The following is a 17,603-nucleotide window of genomic DNA, read 5'->3' on the forward strand; positions in this document are numbered from 1 at the left end:
GAATGTGTGAGGCAGTGGGTGTAGTCTGAGCAGGTTCACACACACAGCTGCAACAAGGGGACATGTAATCTGCACTTTGATTAAATATAATGATCAAATTCCTGTTTGGGACTATGTTACATGTTGCTGCCCATTACATCCTGCTCCTGTTCATCATATAACATGCTTAATTATTTTCAGCAGAACTGTGTCACATTAGGAAAAGCATAACATCTGGGACAGTTTGTCACAAGAGATAATTAAAATATTATATTTAATATTAAAATTTTATATTTCCTCTCAACCTCAAAGTCTTTACAGCCATTTATACAAAAGTCAGCCATTTATAAATTTTATTTTGATGTTTTATGGCCATAATGTGTTATATTTTGCCATTCATTGTATTGTATTCATATTTTAAAAATATGTTCTTCATTCCATTCAAATGTCTATTTCATCAGTCCAATCCCAGTTTTCCTTTTTTAATTTCCTGTGTGCCTGAGCAGCTGGTCAGTCAGCTGTAGCACACTGAATTACACTAATCTGCTTGAAAGCTGTCGTACAAATAATGTCTGATTGCTTGATTTGTAGAGTTGATTGTACTTTTTGTCAGACTTCCTAGACCAACAAAGAATGTTTACAGTCCTACAAATAATTAACTCTTTTTTTGGCCCAAAGTGACAAAACAGCAGCAGCTAGAAGTTCGGTTAAATCATGAGAATCATTTTGTACAGTGTGCGTGTGTTGAGAGATACAAATACATATCAGCGTTTACACATGACTGCCCAATAACAATGCTTCCCACCTCAGAATATGGCTTCTGTTACCGTCTTTCTAAAGTATCAGACTGGTAGAATTACCATTACCATCAATGACTGAGACTACAGCAGCTAGAAAGAAGTGCCGTTTATTGACAAAAAAAGAATTTTGCTTTTACTGAAGAAAAACTGTCAGTTTGTCACATCAGCACACGTTTTGGCATGTTTCCAGATCACTCTTACAAAAATACTCTACCAACAGAGCAGCAATCTTCTGTATATATTCACAATGTTTCCTTAAGTGAAATTAAAACAGTAACGCAAAAATTAAAAGAAAAAGCTGCCAGCTCATTTTCACCAGGCTGCCAACAGGATTCCTACACATGTCACATTTAAAAATGCTATGAAGGTTCTTGATATCTAAAGATGGTGTTCAATGTTGTGAAATACGCCAGTTAGTTAACTAAACACTTTGTGGTAACAACCTGTGCTAAAGTCTATTTGATATGGCAACGTGCTGTTTTTGTCTTTATATTACAGGAAACCAAATACTTTGGGGTTTTAAACCTCACTCAGAAAAACAAGACTTGATGGCATCATGTTGTGCTTTAGGGAAGTGATGGGTTTTCTAAAGTTACTTTGAACCAACATTAACTGAGAAAATAAATCAGATATTATGGACATAACAGTTGCTGCTCCAGATTAATAACACTTTATATTATCCATCATTTCCTGCATGGGACCATTCAGTTCACACATTTTACACAATAGTCAAAGCTGGAACTCATCAGGTTCCTCCTGGATTATTTTTTCCAACATGTGTAGGAACCTTAAAGCTCAGTGTGTTTTCAGTTTATCTCCAAACACGGTCATGAAGAGTCCGTATAGAAAGCCCGCTGCGAGTATGAGCACAGTGCTGGATACTGGGCCTAAAGACAGCAAGGCTCCAAACATGTAGAAGAGCAGCAGCAGCAGCATCGTCCTGTAGCTGGCTAACGGGCGCAGGCTCAGCCTCGGCCGACGGTTCCTGTCCAACGTGTGCTGAGAAGAGGGGCTCTGCTTTAGTTTTGTGGTGGAATTGCAATCTGTGAAGTAGTGACGACTCAGCCGACCCAGGAAATCTGGGCGTGAGCAGAGTGAATTCATGTGCTCTCCAAACTGTAGAGACAAAACCAGAAATATATAAATATTTGTCAGACTGAGATCCTAGCAGAGGTTTAGTCTGTGGTATCATTCCCTCATCAACATTTATCACCACGTCACACCAAAGAGCCTTAGCTTAAAGCAAAAGAAAAAAATGTGATCAAAGAAAAAAAGGTCCATTATTGCCCATTGTTACTCTGGGTATGTTCCTATAAGACAAGTTTATTGTGGCTTAACACAAGTTTACACATTACTACTAAAACTAAGGCTGAACAGGAGTCTTAACAGTTAATGTCCTGCTACCATCACCTTTTTACCTGGTGCTGCGTCTGTGTTAGCAAACAGTTGTTTATTAAATGTTCGCCAGGCTGCAACTTGAAGTCCAATATTCACCTACTCAACTGCTGCTAGATAACTTTGCAAATGGTTCTAGGTAGGTATGAACAGCTTTTTCACTGAAAACAGCTGTGTGCTGTGCACAAACACAACAATCAATTAAAAGAGCTGAGTGCAACCGCAACCTGGAGAAAATCCATACGTTTGTCAATTTGAGTGACTCTTTCCACTTGAAACATATTGATCACTCTTTAAAGAAGCAATTACCAACTAATCCAAACAAATGCAGCTGGGAATTCACCATCTGCAGGCACCACTTACCCTCTCATTAACCAGAGAGGAGATCCTGTAGAAAAGCCTGACCAGCAGGGCATTCTCATAGCTCCGAATGGGCTGGAGCTCCGGGTCTCCCCGATACTCAATGTCAAACCTCCGCAGTCCATTTATGATCTGCACAAAAAGACACACACACACACACACACACACACACATAATGTCAGGATTTGTCTCAGCTGTTTGGTCCACAGTTCACAACTGCACGCCCTCCTCATGTACAGTTCACACCAATACTAACCTGCCTCCTGCCCAGGTCAGTTAGGATAAGTCCGTTCTCTCCCTGGATGCAGTCTGGCAGCTGCTTGCAGTTGCCATCATCCTCAGAAGAACACAGGTTTGACAAAAGCTGAGTCAGCTGCCCTTGGTTCAGCTGTAAAACAAAGAAACACAGATTTAACCTAGAGGAACATCTACAGTCAGTTTTAACACGTGGAATCAAAATCTGTGACATACTATATATGACTTACTCTTAGTTGAAATCATGAACATCAAGTGTCAACCACACTGTTCCAAATATCATTAACGTCCATCACAGCCCACACTTAGAGCGATGTAACTAGCGCGACTCAGATGTGATTCTCTCAGCTAAATGTTAAGTGTAATTAAATAAAAGGTAACCTGACCTTGAAGATTTGACACAGGTTCTCCAAAGCTCTGTCCAGGAACTCGTGGGTCTTTTTTAAGCATTCTCCACTCTCCTCTGGCTCAGCTCCGGAGAACGTGTTGTTGAGATCAGAAGAGCCCAGTCCAAACCAGGACAGGAACGAGTTATTCGCCGCAACCTCGTTGGAGTGATCGGATATCCTCTTGGCTGTCTGTCGGGCTTGTGCAATGATCTGCATCAACTTCATGACCTTCAAAATGGATATAAGATGGAGACTGACTTCCCACTGCACCTCAGGTTTATGTTCACAACAGAAATCTTTGTCTTAATAAACATGTGAATGATGTGAACTCACTGCTCCTCTGAGCTCAGTACCAAACATCTGTTTGTACTGACAGTCCTGGCCTTCCAAAGCATAGACGTGACTCTTCACCCTGAATACCATGTCTGTCACCACCCGTTGCCGTGACGACAGGTAGCTGCCTCCTTGGCCCGGCGTCAGGTAGCCGCGAGGTTGGCGGTGGTGGAGGACATGCTCGGGCTCCAGAAACAACTGCTCTCCTGGAAACAGGCGTTCAGTTTTGATTTATTTCATTACAGAGAAAAAAATCTCATCTGTCCTATTTAGGTTGTATCCTCAAGTATTTAGATAGCTGCAGATTGTTGTCATGATTAATCTGCTGATTATTTTCTCATTAATCATATAATGCTCACAAGGTGACTTCTTATATTATTATTATGTTTTTGCAAACCAGAAAAAATGTGTTGGTACTTTATCTTTAAATGCAACTGAACAAAACGATTAATCCCCAAATATAAATTAGCTTGTAAATCTTCATCTGTAAAACATGTGGAATACTTCGCTCATAGAAATAAGGTACTACACAACACAGAGCTACGGAAATCAGACTTAATAAACAGCATCAGTCTGTGTTTATTCACTGATGCAATTAATTCCTGATTTAATGTCACTGATGCATACAGCTTTAATCTAATATAAAAACTATTTTATATGTTATAAACAACAGATTTTCCACAATATAAATCAGATTAATTAAAAACATGAGCACATCTCCACCTGATTTCTGACCTTACCTTTCTGGATCATCTCTGCGAGGTTTGGCTGAGCAAAGACTTTGGCCACTCTGAAGACCATCAGTGCATTTTTGACATTAACCAGATCTGTCCTCACTGCTCTGTTCAGGAAAACTTGGAAGAGCTTTGTATAAATGAGCAGATTCTCCTGAACAAACGACTCCCTGCAAAACAGCAAGTTAATGCCTGCAGTCAGTGGAACATCATCCCCTCTGACATCTCATCCAGTCTATGAACTATAAAGCGACTTAACAACCATAGCACATACCAACACAAACTGGACGTATTTCTGAATATATTAATTTCATTCCTGTTTCAGGAAAACAAGGATCTCTCTCCAGACATAAAGACGAACTGCATCCTGCGTTGTTCAGAAAAAAAAAGCAGAATTTCAGCCTCATTACTCACCATTTGTCCGGTACCGCTCTGTTTTGGTCTGGCTGAGGATTTGACTTCTCCCCAGTGTATCTCCACGGTTGGATGTAGCTCAGCCACGTCTCCAACACCTAAACACAGAAATGAACGAATAAATGAAAACTGAAAATATAGGCGTTTATACCCTTCATAGCTTAAATTACAGTTAAATTTAGAAGAAACGAATCTAGATTCACCCACTACAGGCTGTTTGTTACCACAACTAAGCAACAACACATGCAATTCTTTATGTAATGTTGCACAATGTAAATGATAACAGTGGGAAAAAAGAAGTAGTTAGAAGTTTCTGATGGAAATCATAGTTCGAGTCAACAAGGAACAAAGCACAAACTAATTGTGGCATCTTCAAGGTTAAAATGAGGACTTATTATTAAACATTATAACATTAACATCAGATTTAGTTTGAGTGAGACTTACTGCTCTGAAAGAGGCATCTAGAGGCCAGTGACCGAAGCAATGCTGGAGAAACAAGTACAACTTCTGTTGCACAAAACGCTGCACCACCACTCTGTAACACAACATGTTGTTAATTATGATGCTTGCACTTAAACGCCTGAAACTTGAGGGTCTTGTGATTAAATTCACAGAAAATTTAAGAACTTTGGCTACTTTACTGGCATTATAGATATCTTTATGGAAATCTATTCCAAACATGTTCTATGGAGCCTGCATGATGAAGCTGACCTTTTGAACTCCTCCAGAGGGCTGGTATGAGTATGTGAGTGGGCTGAGGGAGAAGAGGACAGCTGCTCAGGCTTCAGGCTGTTGGAGAAGGCGTGCAGATGTTTCACCAGGAGACGCACCACCAGCACGTGCTCCTCGGTCGGAGTGAAGGGCTCCTGAAAAATCAACCAGTCACAAAGTGTTCCATAAATATAAAATGAAATATAGTCTCAGACAGCTCCCAGTCTGTAAAGCAGCCAATCATAACATAGCCCACTCCAAAAGCAGCCAAACAAATCACCAAAGGCTCAGAGCACTTAGAGCACAGAGGTCCCACACCGCTTTCTGACTCGAGCAATGATTTCAAGAAGAGTTTTGTTTTTTTGTTTTTTATTCCATTGTCTTCTTTAACAACACCTTGGCAGAGACAATCATCTCTAGGTTGTCTCAATCTTAAAAATATGTCCCAAACTCCAAAACCCTTTAGTTTTCTTCAGTTCTCAATTTATTATAAAACCAGTTCAGACTGAGACTGTGATATCAAGAAACAAATCAAGAACCTCTGATATGTACTATATTAAAAATTCTTAAGACATTTTACCAGGATTTGTTACAACATAAGAAAGAGGTTTTAACAAATTACAAAGAATGACAAAAACACAAAGGTGGGACCTCAACACTCTATCACCTGCTTATAGCAAAGCTGTTTTGTTAAGATGGTGCAGCGTTTCCTCTTCGGGGTAACGACAGCAAACAGATCTTACCTCTGCAAAGTACTTTGTATATTAATTCAGAAAAATGTGATAATGATAATTAAATAAGTTTATTGCTGGCATGTAACTAGTGTTTAAATGTTGTAGTATCTTTTGCTTTCCTCAGAGCAAAGAAACATTTATTAACCACAGATGTAAAGCAATAAGGTGCACAGGACATAGTGTAAAAAGCATGCCATTAAAAACAAACAGCAAAAAAAAAGAGAATCTGCTCAATGATTCAAATTCCAAAAGCAGCATTCCAGGATTAATTCCCTGTCAAGGATACTTCTCTGTAAGAATTCACTGATTTACAATCAGACCAATTTCTGTTAAACTGTGAGAGCACAGTTTTAGAAAATAATAGTCTTATTTATTAAATTAAGGTGAAAAAACACTGCTTGATTTTGATTTACAGCCATCTTTCACCAGAAATAAAGTCATTTAATGAAGCTAAATTGTGCCGTTGTTTTGTTAATGATTATCAACATAAAGTACATCACAATTCAAAAAACACTTTTACAGTTTCAGTGGCATTACTGGAACCACTACTACTACTTACATTATGTGCGAAAGCAGGATAAAGCAAGCAAACATACTGTAGCCAGTATCTGACAGCATCAGGCTGAATACTGGAGGGATCTATCACTGTGGCGGTCTGTATTAGAGAAGTATCCTTGACTGTGATCATAACCGACTGAGGTTTACCTCCAGGAGGCCCCAGAGGGGCGGGGGTGAATGAAAAGGTAAAAGTACTTGGTAGGTGTGTAGGGTCCCAGAGCCTGGTGGGGCGTGGGGTTGGCACGGCATGCTGGACATACTGAGGCGATACTGCAGCAGCGCCAGCTGTTCACCCGTAACCACCAGGAGGGAGAGGAAGATGAGGAAGAGGAAGATAACGACAAAAGGTGGAGGAGGAGGAACAGCAGCAAAGAGAGAGGAAGGGGAGAAGCAACAATAAGGGAGGGCGAGGAAGAGGAGGAAAGGAAAGGTGGAAGGAGGAAGGTATACATGAGAAGGGGGCAGCAAAAAAGGCATCCAGACAGAAACAATTGGCCGAAAATATTGAAGAGAGAAGGAGCAGAACACAGGAGAGGAGACAAAAAGAAAATATTGACTGTGGGAGAACTATGTTCAACAGCTGGGGAACGATGCAGAAATCTTCACAAACACTAGACAAAGCAAATGATACAGTTACAGGGACGGGAATTATTCCACACAGGATCAAACTGATATTTGAAATATAATATTTATCTGACTGAGCTGGAATGAACAGTAAGGATCAAAACAGACATGATGAATGACGAAAGATGCCCACATACAGCATCTCCAAATTTAAATAAAATAAATAATAAATGTAGCATGACTGCAAAAAAAAAATAAATTAAGATTTAAACTAAACTTAAAATTTGAATTTGGCCTACCAGTGGTAATAATTCCCATCCCTAATGTTCAACATCATCCACAGAGGGAACTCAAAACTGTAAGATTCTGCAAAGAATCAGCGCAGTTGTGCATGTGGGGGAAATATGTGTATAAATATTGTGTTCTATGAGAATAAACAATCTACATGTTTTTTTCTAATTATGAATTAATTTGTTTTATTTAATTTATACTGCACATAAACAGATCAGAGCTAAAAATATGTCAAACATCTTGCAGTTTACGTCCACCCTTCACAGGATGCACACAGAACACAACACAATAACTCAACACTGGTTTATGAGTATTTAAAATAAGAGTTACACTCGTGCAGATCACTGGCAGCTTGTTAGTCACTAGGGAGATTTTTCAGTTTTCCAGCAGCTTTATGAAGCAGTAAAGAAACAGTTCTCGTATCCTCATAGCATGTAGTATATAAGTATTGAGTCTTATACTGCATATTCTAGGTACTGTCTACAGTCTTGCATCACCTGCTTTTGATGGTTGGGTCACCTATATATTTTATTATTTCTTATATGAGGCTATAAAGCCCTGCTGATAGCTGTCCTGTGTGAATAGGATCCAGTGTACTCTGAACCTTGTGGAGCCCCCAGACAGTGAAGGTTGTGACTTTACATTGGTGTTTCACATGCAGCCACACACAAAACACAACACCCTAACTAACAGTTGGGTGTTATGTTAGCAGGTGACACGGACATGCAGGAAGGACGTGAAAGGAAGCAAAAGCACTACTACCAGGAACACATGCCAAATCCTTTAATGCAGCAGCTTTACTCTGCATCTACTCATATGTTATAATTAAAAAAAGGGAATAAAAGTGTATTTTAAAACAGAAAATACTTTCAAGGTCTAGTAAGGAGATGTCTGCATTCACACGGCAAGACACCATTTAATTTGAGTCACATCTGTCAGAGGAAGAGCTGCAGCTTAAATAGTGAATGACTGATGATCAAAAGAATTCCAGTGCTACTGAACAGTACATCGGTTCGATTTAACAACAATTGTGCTACACAGAAATCTACTTGCAATGTGAACACAATTGTGAACTTTTTATCCATCAGGTTTCAGGTCAGGTACTGAGTTGGCTGGGACAAAATCCCACCCTGCGCTTGCACCAAAATAGGAAAGACGTGGGTGGAAATGTTGGGGAAGGTTGTGGTCAGCCAGTCAACAGCCAGCCGTGCGATGCTGCAGTGCAGGGGGAAAGGAGGGGAGAGAAATATGTGGGGGGGGGTTTATTCTTTTCTCTTACCTTCACCTGAGGAGACTGCAGCTTCTGGTACATCTCCAGTGAGTAGTGATGGAGCCAGATTTCCACAAACATCTTCGGAAAAGAAAAAAAAAACGCAACTCTTGAGGAGCTGAACAAGCATCCATATCTCATAGTAACATTAAGCTAATTATTAACCAATAATATTCCCTGCCTCTCAAATCAAATGAGAATTTGCCATGTTCCTAAGCGTTTTGGTTGTAACTAGAATCTTTTAGTTAAAGAACATTTTGAAGTTTTCAGAAATAAAATTTACTCACAAAAGTAATAATTTATTGTTTTACACAGTGTGAAACCTCTGTACATAGGAAGCACAGTAACCCACAACTTGATCAGTGCATTACCTGTAACAGTGTCTCAGACCTCCAGATTTCCTGGGCTGAGGGGTCTGCATTAACTGAGGGCTGATGGAATATGTGGTGTTTCAGTAGACTGGGACTGTGAACACCATAACCAGCAAAAGAAACACTGGAAGACCTGTTTATGTTTAAAGAAGACAGAGTAAAATGTCTGAATGTGCTCCATGAAAACAAGTTCTACTTTCCACACCATAAATACCTGGGCGAAGCTGCAGTGACGGAGCCTCTAGAGTCAGAAAAAGGAGAAGGGGGAACACTTCCTTCACTGGGGAGGAAGTATTTCAGGTAAGTGTCCACCAGAACAAAGTAGGCACTATCTGTGGAGCTTCCATGTTGGCCAGGGGGGTAGCTCTGTAAGAAATAATATACTTTTGTTCATATCACTAACTTATAGAAATGATAGCAAAATGGATCATACTACAAACTTTGCTGAACAATAATTACTTGGTCTCCTAAATCACTCACCTTTGGCGTGATGAGACAGTAGGCAAAATTGAACATGAAGAACTCAAACGGATCTGCAGTACATTAAGGAACAACCTCACTGCTAATTTCTTCCTTTATAGTAAAGAAACCCTCAAACACATTAGCTGTAAATACAGTAGACAACTTCCAGAAAACAAAGTAGTTTAGCAATAGTAGGTAGATCATTGTTTTGGTAGATGCTCAAGCAAAGTTTGTTAAAAACAAATGCTTTAAATTATGTACTTAGCTTCTCCAGTAAGTTCTTAAGATATTCTTTGTCATATGTTAGAAACCTATATACATTTAGGATTTTGATTTTTTTTTACTTGGCAAATACATAGAAATGTCACTTTGAGGCTTGGAAAGCTGTGACTCTTTGCTGCTTTTGATATTTCATATTAGACAGACAGATCAATGTTTGTGCTGGGAAGGATACTGAGAGCAAGGTTCAGAGTCAATAGACCAGACAGAGGGAACTGCAGCTTGTTGTGGAACAGGGGACAGTCTGGCAGAACTCCCTCCTGGATGGAAGCCTTCACAGGACCCTTTAAGACCCAGAGAATTCAAACTGTGTTAGACCTGACTCCCACATATCTAATTCAAATATTATATTCTACAGCACAGTGAAAACTTCATTCACTTACAATAATGCAAAGCTGTTAAGACTAAATAAGCCATGGACAGTAATTATTGTAGACTTCTAATCTGAAATTTACATAATCAACAATTAAAAGTTATGTTCTATCAACATAGTGAGCAGTTACTAACTACAGGTACAAGGTTAATCTGGGTACTGATATAATTTTTCTGCCCAGTTCAGTAGGTGGCAGTGATGCACCACATCTGAACTGCATAATCAAGCATGTTTGTTCACCATTTGCCAGGTGTCCTCCTGTCCAGTCTGTAATGTCCGTTGATAGTATAATGAGTATTTATTGCAAGATAATAAAAACTGTAAGCTGCTCTCTCACACACAGACACACACACAGACACAGACACACACACAGACACACACACACACACACACACACACACAGAGACCCACACACACACAGACCCACACACACACAGACCCACACACACACACACACACACACACACACACACACACACACACACACACACACACACACACACACACACACACACACACACACACACACACACACAGTGTGTAATGAAAACAATGGAAACAGTGAGTTAGTTAATGATACAAAGACCAGAGACACACATGTTCTTACCGGAAGATAGTTGACAGGTATTTCATATTTGTACTCTTCTGCTTGAAGTTTATACACAAGCTTCATCATTGGCCCACTGAAAATAAAAATACAAACAATAACTGATTCAATTTAGTAAAGCATATGATGAACAAGCAGCACTGATTTTGCTTGAACATATGTTGCTGTGGGTTTAGATGAGACCTGTAACTACCTGGGGTTTAGAAATTCCATGGCAATATTGTATTCATTGTTCCGCGAATGCAGGAGTCGCAGGTTCCAGCCAGTCAGGATGCCATCCAGACTGCCAAACACACTCTCCACCAGCCAGGGGAAAATCAAGTGCAGCTCCTAAAGATCAACACACATTTACACAGTGGTGAGATACATTTTATAGTTTTTCCAGCTGTGGCAGATAGTTCAGTTATGCTGACAAGCTGTGGTTATACTAGAGACTGTGCCACACAGAACAGCAGTGAAATATGCATAACAGGCAAATATAGGAAGAAGAAGAATGTAAATATTACCTAAATTTGCACAGTTAGTTAAAATACTGCTATATCAATGCTGGTTATTTTAATGTATTTTTAAGAATGAAAAGACCCTCCTGCTTCTGTAAGTAATGGCATCAAGTATAAAAGGTCCAGACTGAAATGAAAATCATAGGGAAAATGTAATTTTGTTGTGTTTTCTCTCTCATTCAAGTCTTCAATTAATTACAAACCATTATAACTATATTATATATATATATATATCAACAGATTCCCTAACGATGCTATCCACAATACCAATACCCTGACTGTGACTGTAAGGGACTAGAGCTACCAACTACAAAGCATCCCACACATAGACAATAATCCTGCTGCCTCACATTTGTCCTTTGTGTCAATCACTGAAGAGCACACAGCACAACAGCTGCTCCCAAACATAGCCTTAACTGTTCACAGTTAACACCACATATGCCAAGAAAAACAATACGTTATTACACACTGCATTAGTTGCAATATTATAACTGCAATATTGTCCTTTTGTCTTTTACACATACAAGAAAGTCTGTCCACCCACAAAGAATATCCAATTGTCTTGATTATTCTTTAAACCATTCAGTTGACTATGGTGTATGAATAAGAAAAGCATCATAATTCTTGTCCAGAAGAACCATCAGCTAATAAATGTTTGCATTTTTTAAAAGAAACATCATCAACTGTATCATTTGATTATCAAACTCTGTTTGCACAGCCTAACCTGTATAACCTGTCAGCATGTTACAAATTTCCTTTAGAGAGAAAGTGAAAATTGTCAAAGTTAAACAGAGAGTCTACAGTACAAGAAGCTGTTTCCTAACATGGAACTCCGTCTAAAGGTTAGGTCAGTCGTTCCCTGAGAAACCAAGCCAAGAGACAAACTGCTGAGTGAGTGTGTACAAATCCATTCGCATTCCTTTCCAAATATTCCCATAAGCATGTTCACAGTCCACCTCACTGTGTTCTGAATACAGCTGCTAAACAACACACAGAAAATGTTGTAACGTTGCTGACATGGGTACAACAGTAATTTACTGTGTTGAATAGTGGTAATACTGAGTCAATGGTACCTTTGCTGGATACTCATCTATAATCTTCACTAGATCTTGGCATCGCTGGAGCAGGGGTTTGGTGGTTGAATCAGCTTTAAGATTGGCCTGAAACAGCATCACAACACATTTAGGTAAACATTAGTCTTAAGAAAGAATAAAATACCTCAGTCTGTAGATAAAGCTTGACAGTAAGAGAGACCTTCAATTTAAGCTTTTATTAGAACAGTCACTGTTCATTGGTCATGTTCATCACCAGTCTGAACATGTAAACAACAGTGTTAAGAAAGACTCACCAGGAGGAAGCTGGGCTGTTGCAGTGTTTGAGCAGCCATGTAGGACCTTTGTGTTTATTTCTTCCTATGTGAAGTCCACTCGGATCCTACCTGTTGGTGGTTAACACACACACAACTTTAATATTATTTATTCAGCTGGAGATACATAACCGTACAGACACACATAGTTTAGCACTACTTTGTTAGCAGCTCAGAACTAGCTTAACATAAAACAAGCGTGTGATGTGGAAACAGGTGAATATAACTGATGAGCATGAAGTCTAAAACTCAGCAGCCATGCTAGTTAGCATGAGCGGACTAGCTAACGGCTGTTAACTTAGCTAGCAAATACACCCAAACTGACAACTAAAAGCACAAGGTGGACTAGTGCTCTTTACAAACACGCACTACAAACGTGGAGAGAATGGTAAAACCTTCCAGTGAGCACATATTTACCTTCGCTGCTGATAAAAACCTAAATTGCAGCTACTTTTCCATAAACCGCGTTTTAAACAACACAGCGAGCGGCTGACGTCTTCTTCTTCTGCTGTGTTACGTCAGTTGGTCAGAAGTCAGTGCTCACTACTGCCCCCATCTGGAGGCCGTTATATCCACCAACAGGCCTCACACTGCTATTACTACAGCTAGTACCAGTACGAGTACCAGTACTACTACTACTACTACTACTACTACTACTACTACTACTAATACTACTACTACTACTAATACTACTAGACTATCTACCACTACGACTACTACGAATACTACTACTACTATTACTACCACTAATACTACTACTACTACTACTACCACTAATACTTCTGCTACTACTACTACTACTACTACTACTACTACTACTACTTCTACTAATACTACTACTACTACTACTACTACTACTACCTACGTCACTACTACCACTACTACTACTACTAAGAACTACTACTACTACTACTACTATTTACGACTACAGTACTACTAATCTACTAGACTACGACTTCGACTACTACCACTACGACTAACTACTACGACTACTACTTACTACTATTACTACGACTAGTACTTACTAAGACGACTACTACTACTACTACTACTACACTACTATTACTACTACTAGTACTACTAATACGACAATACTACTACTACTACTACTACGACTACTACACTACTAATACTATACTAACGACTACCACTACTACGACGACTACTACTACTACTACACTACTACTACTACTACCACTACTACTACTAATACTAATACTACTACCACTACTACTACTTCTACTACTACTACGACTACTACTACTACTACTACTTCTACTACTACTACTACTACTACCACTAATACTAATACTTCTACTACTACTACTACTACTACTACTACTACTACTACTACTACTTCTACTACTACTACTACTACTACTACCACTAATACTAATACTTCTACTACTACTACTACTACTACTACTACTACTACTACTACTACTACTACTACTACTACTACTACTACTACTACTACTACTATACTACTACCACTAATACTAATACTTCTACTACTACTACTACTACTACTATATACTACTACTACCACTAATACTAATACTTCTACTACTACTACTACTACCTACTAATACTACTACTACTACTACTACTACTACTACTACTACTACCACTACTACCACTAATACTAATACTACCACTACTACTACCACTACTACCACTACTACTACCACTAATTATAATAATGACGTTCATGGAACACCTCTGCTCTTTGTTTCCTAGTTAAGCCTTTATAAACTGCTATGTGGTTTTGTTTTTATGCTTGTTTTCTGTTAGACACTTGAAATTAGATTTATTTTATTTTTTATGTTCGTCATTGATGAACATTTTTAAATAGAGGTTAAAAATAATACCAACGTAGTTTTACTCTATTGACAGGAGATTCAATTCTTTTTTTCACCAACAAATTATAACACAGAGGCAACCCTACACAACAGAATTACCTCAGTATAATGTAAAATCCATAGTGCTTTCCTAAAGCATGCAATGTGATGAAAGTCACGTGTTTCTCACGTATTTCTTGTATCTCTCAAAACCACTGAATATAAATTTCCACTCTTTGTTTCTTGTGCTTTCACAACTGTTGTGTTATTTTCTGTCATTTCTGATGTTATTTTGTATTTTTTTCCATTCTGTTATTTTTTTATGCTCTGATTCAGTTTGTAATTGAGGCAGTGGTACTAAATACAGGCCTAATAACCCCACATGTGATTAACCCTTTAAACAGATGAATTAAATTATCCATTGTTGCAGAATGAATTTAAAGATCTATATTGCATGAATACTAATAATCATACTTATGGTCTCTTATGATACTTCAATCTCGAAACAAAGTGTGCATGTTATTCTACCTGTGGAAAATAAAGTATTGAGTGAGTATTGCATAAAAATGTAAAAGCCTTGAGTGTTTTTATTTGCTTTATTTCACATGTCAGCTTCAATTTTGTGGCTTATTCACGTACAATTTATGCTGATGTCACGACTCTTATTAAAAAATAAAACTAAAATGAAAAAGAGAGAAAAAGGACTAAATTCAAAAGAAAGAAAACTATCAAAAATAGAGTTCTTTAATATACATTGACGTGAATAATAATTAGTAGTTACATGGCAGAACTATTAAGCTTTACATCATATATTTTCAAGCAAGGTCCATTTCATGTGTGCGTTTCCACTGAGGCCTTTATTCAGCCACTAGCTATGTAGAAAGTCTAGATCCTAACAGTGTAGATCAGCATTACAGCTCAGGACAAACATAAATACACAGAGAAAACATTTTGTGTTAAACAGTTACATGTGTAAGAGGAAACTGGGCAAGTACTGTTTAGTCTCCTGTCATTCATTTATATCTGTCTGCAGTGATCCTGATGGACTGTCACCTGAACAGTGTCAGTGCTGTGTGAGGAAGGAGTTTCATGTCAAGTGCCACTGGTTGAATTCAGCGCAGTTTATATAGAGTTTTAAATAGACACAGAATAGACACAATAGAAACGAGTTCTTCAGGTGTGAACACTGTTCCTAATTCAGGCCACATGTTTCTCCAGCACTAAAAAAATATCTTTAAAAACCCTTAAAAGTAGTTTCAAATTTTAAACAGTCCCCAATAACCTTTCATTTTCCTTTCCCACATAAACAACAGTTGGATTTAAGTTTGGAAAGTTCTCTCACATGTGACCCAATCACCAACCAGCTGCTAAAGATTAATTCAAATATTTAAAAAATTGTAATGGAAATCGATGATGTTGCTTGTTCTTCCACTGAGCTGTGCACACGTCAAAGAGAGAGTGAGAAAACCACAAATACAAAACTCTTCTGAATAAAAACACCTGAAATCACCTGAAGTAAGAAGCACATAAAGAAAACGTTCGTTTCTAATAGTCCAGTAGAGTATTTTAGAAAAGCAGCAATGGTGTTAACTGTAAGATAGATATAGAAGCCAGGGCAAATGAAATATGAGCAGATGCTACTCTTCCCTTTTTGTTAATGTAATAATATAATATATATATATAGCATATTATATTGTAAACTGTCACAAGCAAATGTTACCCCCCCCCCCCACAATAGCTGGTTTATGACTGTAAGTTGTGTGAAATGAGCTGATTATCATTCAGACACCTGATGCTGCTAAATGCGCCCGACAATAACGAACATCGCTAATAATACAAATTCAAACACAAACACATTTTTTCTACTTTGCTATTTCAGTTTTTGCAGTGTCTAAATGGAAATGATTCAGGATGAAGTTTACTACGTCCTTTCTCAAACTGACAGTCTTTCATTGCAGATCTAGCTGGTGTCACTAACGCTCGGCATTGTTTCCTCAGAAAACCTCGATGGAACCTTTGCTGTGTTTCTATGTGCCGGATGTGTTCTCCATACGCAGTCTGTGTGTTCCCCAGGTGACTAGAGGGGGATCTCGGGAGGGTTGTTCCTCCTCACCCGGGCTTTCCTGCTCTCCTGCTTCAGCTTCAGAGTGCGGAGTTTCTGCTGCCGGCGTTTCTCACGGTACCAAAGCTGCTCGCAGTACTCGTCCACGCTGAGACTGTTGGTCCCCACCATGTGCAGGTCTTTGTAGTTCCTCAGAGGAAGCTGCTGAGGATGCTGGATCACCCATTGGTTTCTGAGTCCTGGATGTACAGGAGGTGGATTCTGGGGTCCTGACTGGCCAAAAAACCCAGCAGTACCTCCCCCTGCCGGGCCGTTCTTCCCAACGATCACAGGACCTGGGTGATTGGGGCTGTGGTTCTGCTGGTGGCGGGCTGTGTGCAGGCTGCTGTTGGGGATGACGTGGAGGCGGTATCGGGCCAGGACCTGGCTGTAGGAGTGCTCGTGGCTGGCGCAGGTGTAGATGCCTGCATCAGCCAGCTCCAGGCGTTGAACCAGCAACCCGCGCTTCATGTGGAGGGAACGCTCGTCACCCTGAGGGAGCTGAGAGGGGAACACAGACCCATTTAATGCCATGACACTGAATTCAAAGATTACTGATCTGTTACTGCTGGATCACAGAGGCCTAAACACGTGACTCACCTCTCTGCCTCCCTCTCGATTTTGTCCGACAGTTTGCTGCTGGGTCTCTGTCGGCTGCACCGTCCACCTGAGCTCAGCCTGCGGGGACTGAGAAACACACTCCAGGAAGGTGGAGTTTCCCTCCACACCGTACACCACCTTCACCTCCACAGAGTCCGAATCTGACAACGAATCAGAGGTAAAACCATTCAGTACTTTGAGCGTCGTCTTTGAACTATGTGTGAGGTAGAGATGGAAAAACTCTTCAAGCATGTTGACTTTAGTCACTGTGAATCTAAATAGTTTGTTTTTCTTGAGACAAAATGACAACATAAAA

The 17,603-nt window shown here is 39.3% G+C and overlaps 2 protein-coding genes across 5 annotated transcripts in view; both read right to left on the reverse strand.

Moving 5' to 3' along the window:
- Positions 1-870: 870 nt before the first annotated feature.
- Positions 871-13,282, reverse strand: smpd4 (sphingomyelin phosphodiesterase 4). 4 transcript variants are annotated; one of them, XM_026349146.1, is made up of 21 exons: positions 13,163-13,282; positions 12,728-12,817; positions 12,453-12,539; positions 11,073-11,209; positions 10,880-10,955; positions 10,075-10,183; positions 9,639-9,691; positions 9,373-9,524; positions 9,159-9,291; positions 8,797-8,868; positions 6,810-6,947; positions 5,371-5,525; positions 5,104-5,194; positions 4,660-4,757; positions 4,252-4,415; positions 3,512-3,717; positions 3,176-3,406; positions 2,791-2,922; positions 2,538-2,666; positions 1,551-1,895; positions 871-1,490 (listed from the first exon to the last, which is right to left on the reverse strand). In XM_026349146.1, exons 2-20 carry the CDS (start codon positions 12,764-12,766, stop codon positions 1,575-1,577), a joined length of 2,523 nt encoding a protein of 840 aa, XP_026204931.1. In that variant the 5' UTR covers positions 12,767-12,817; positions 13,163-13,282; the 3' UTR covers positions 871-1,490; positions 1,551-1,574. The 4 variants fall into 4 exon arrangements, with proteins under 4 accessions (XP_026204931.1, XP_026204932.1, XP_026204929.1 ...); XM_026349147.1 differs by having other exon boundaries at positions 871-1,895; positions 6,858-6,947; XM_026349144.1 differs by having other exon boundaries at positions 871-1,895.
- A 1,886-nt stretch (positions 13,283-15,168) lies between these two features.
- Positions 15,169-17,603, reverse strand: part of si:dkey-49n23.1 (semaphorin-3D) — a 73,593-nt gene continuing 71,158 nt past the window's right edge. The window contains exons 17-18 of the mRNA XM_026349149.2: positions 17,288-17,448; positions 15,169-17,188 (exon numbers count right to left, since the gene is read on the reverse strand). Of these exons, the coding sequence (XP_026204934.1) occupies positions 16,664-17,188; positions 17,288-17,448 (686 nt within the window). The 3' untranslated portion in view covers positions 15,169-16,663. The remainder of the gene's footprint in view (positions 17,189-17,287; positions 17,449-17,603) is intronic.

This window comes from Anabas testudineus, chromosome 5 (assembly GCF_900324465.2).
Source record: "Anabas testudineus chromosome 5, fAnaTes1.2, whole genome shotgun sequence".
In the NCBI taxonomy this organism is placed as follows: domain Eukaryota; kingdom Metazoa; phylum Chordata; class Actinopteri; order Anabantiformes; family Anabantidae; genus Anabas; species Anabas testudineus.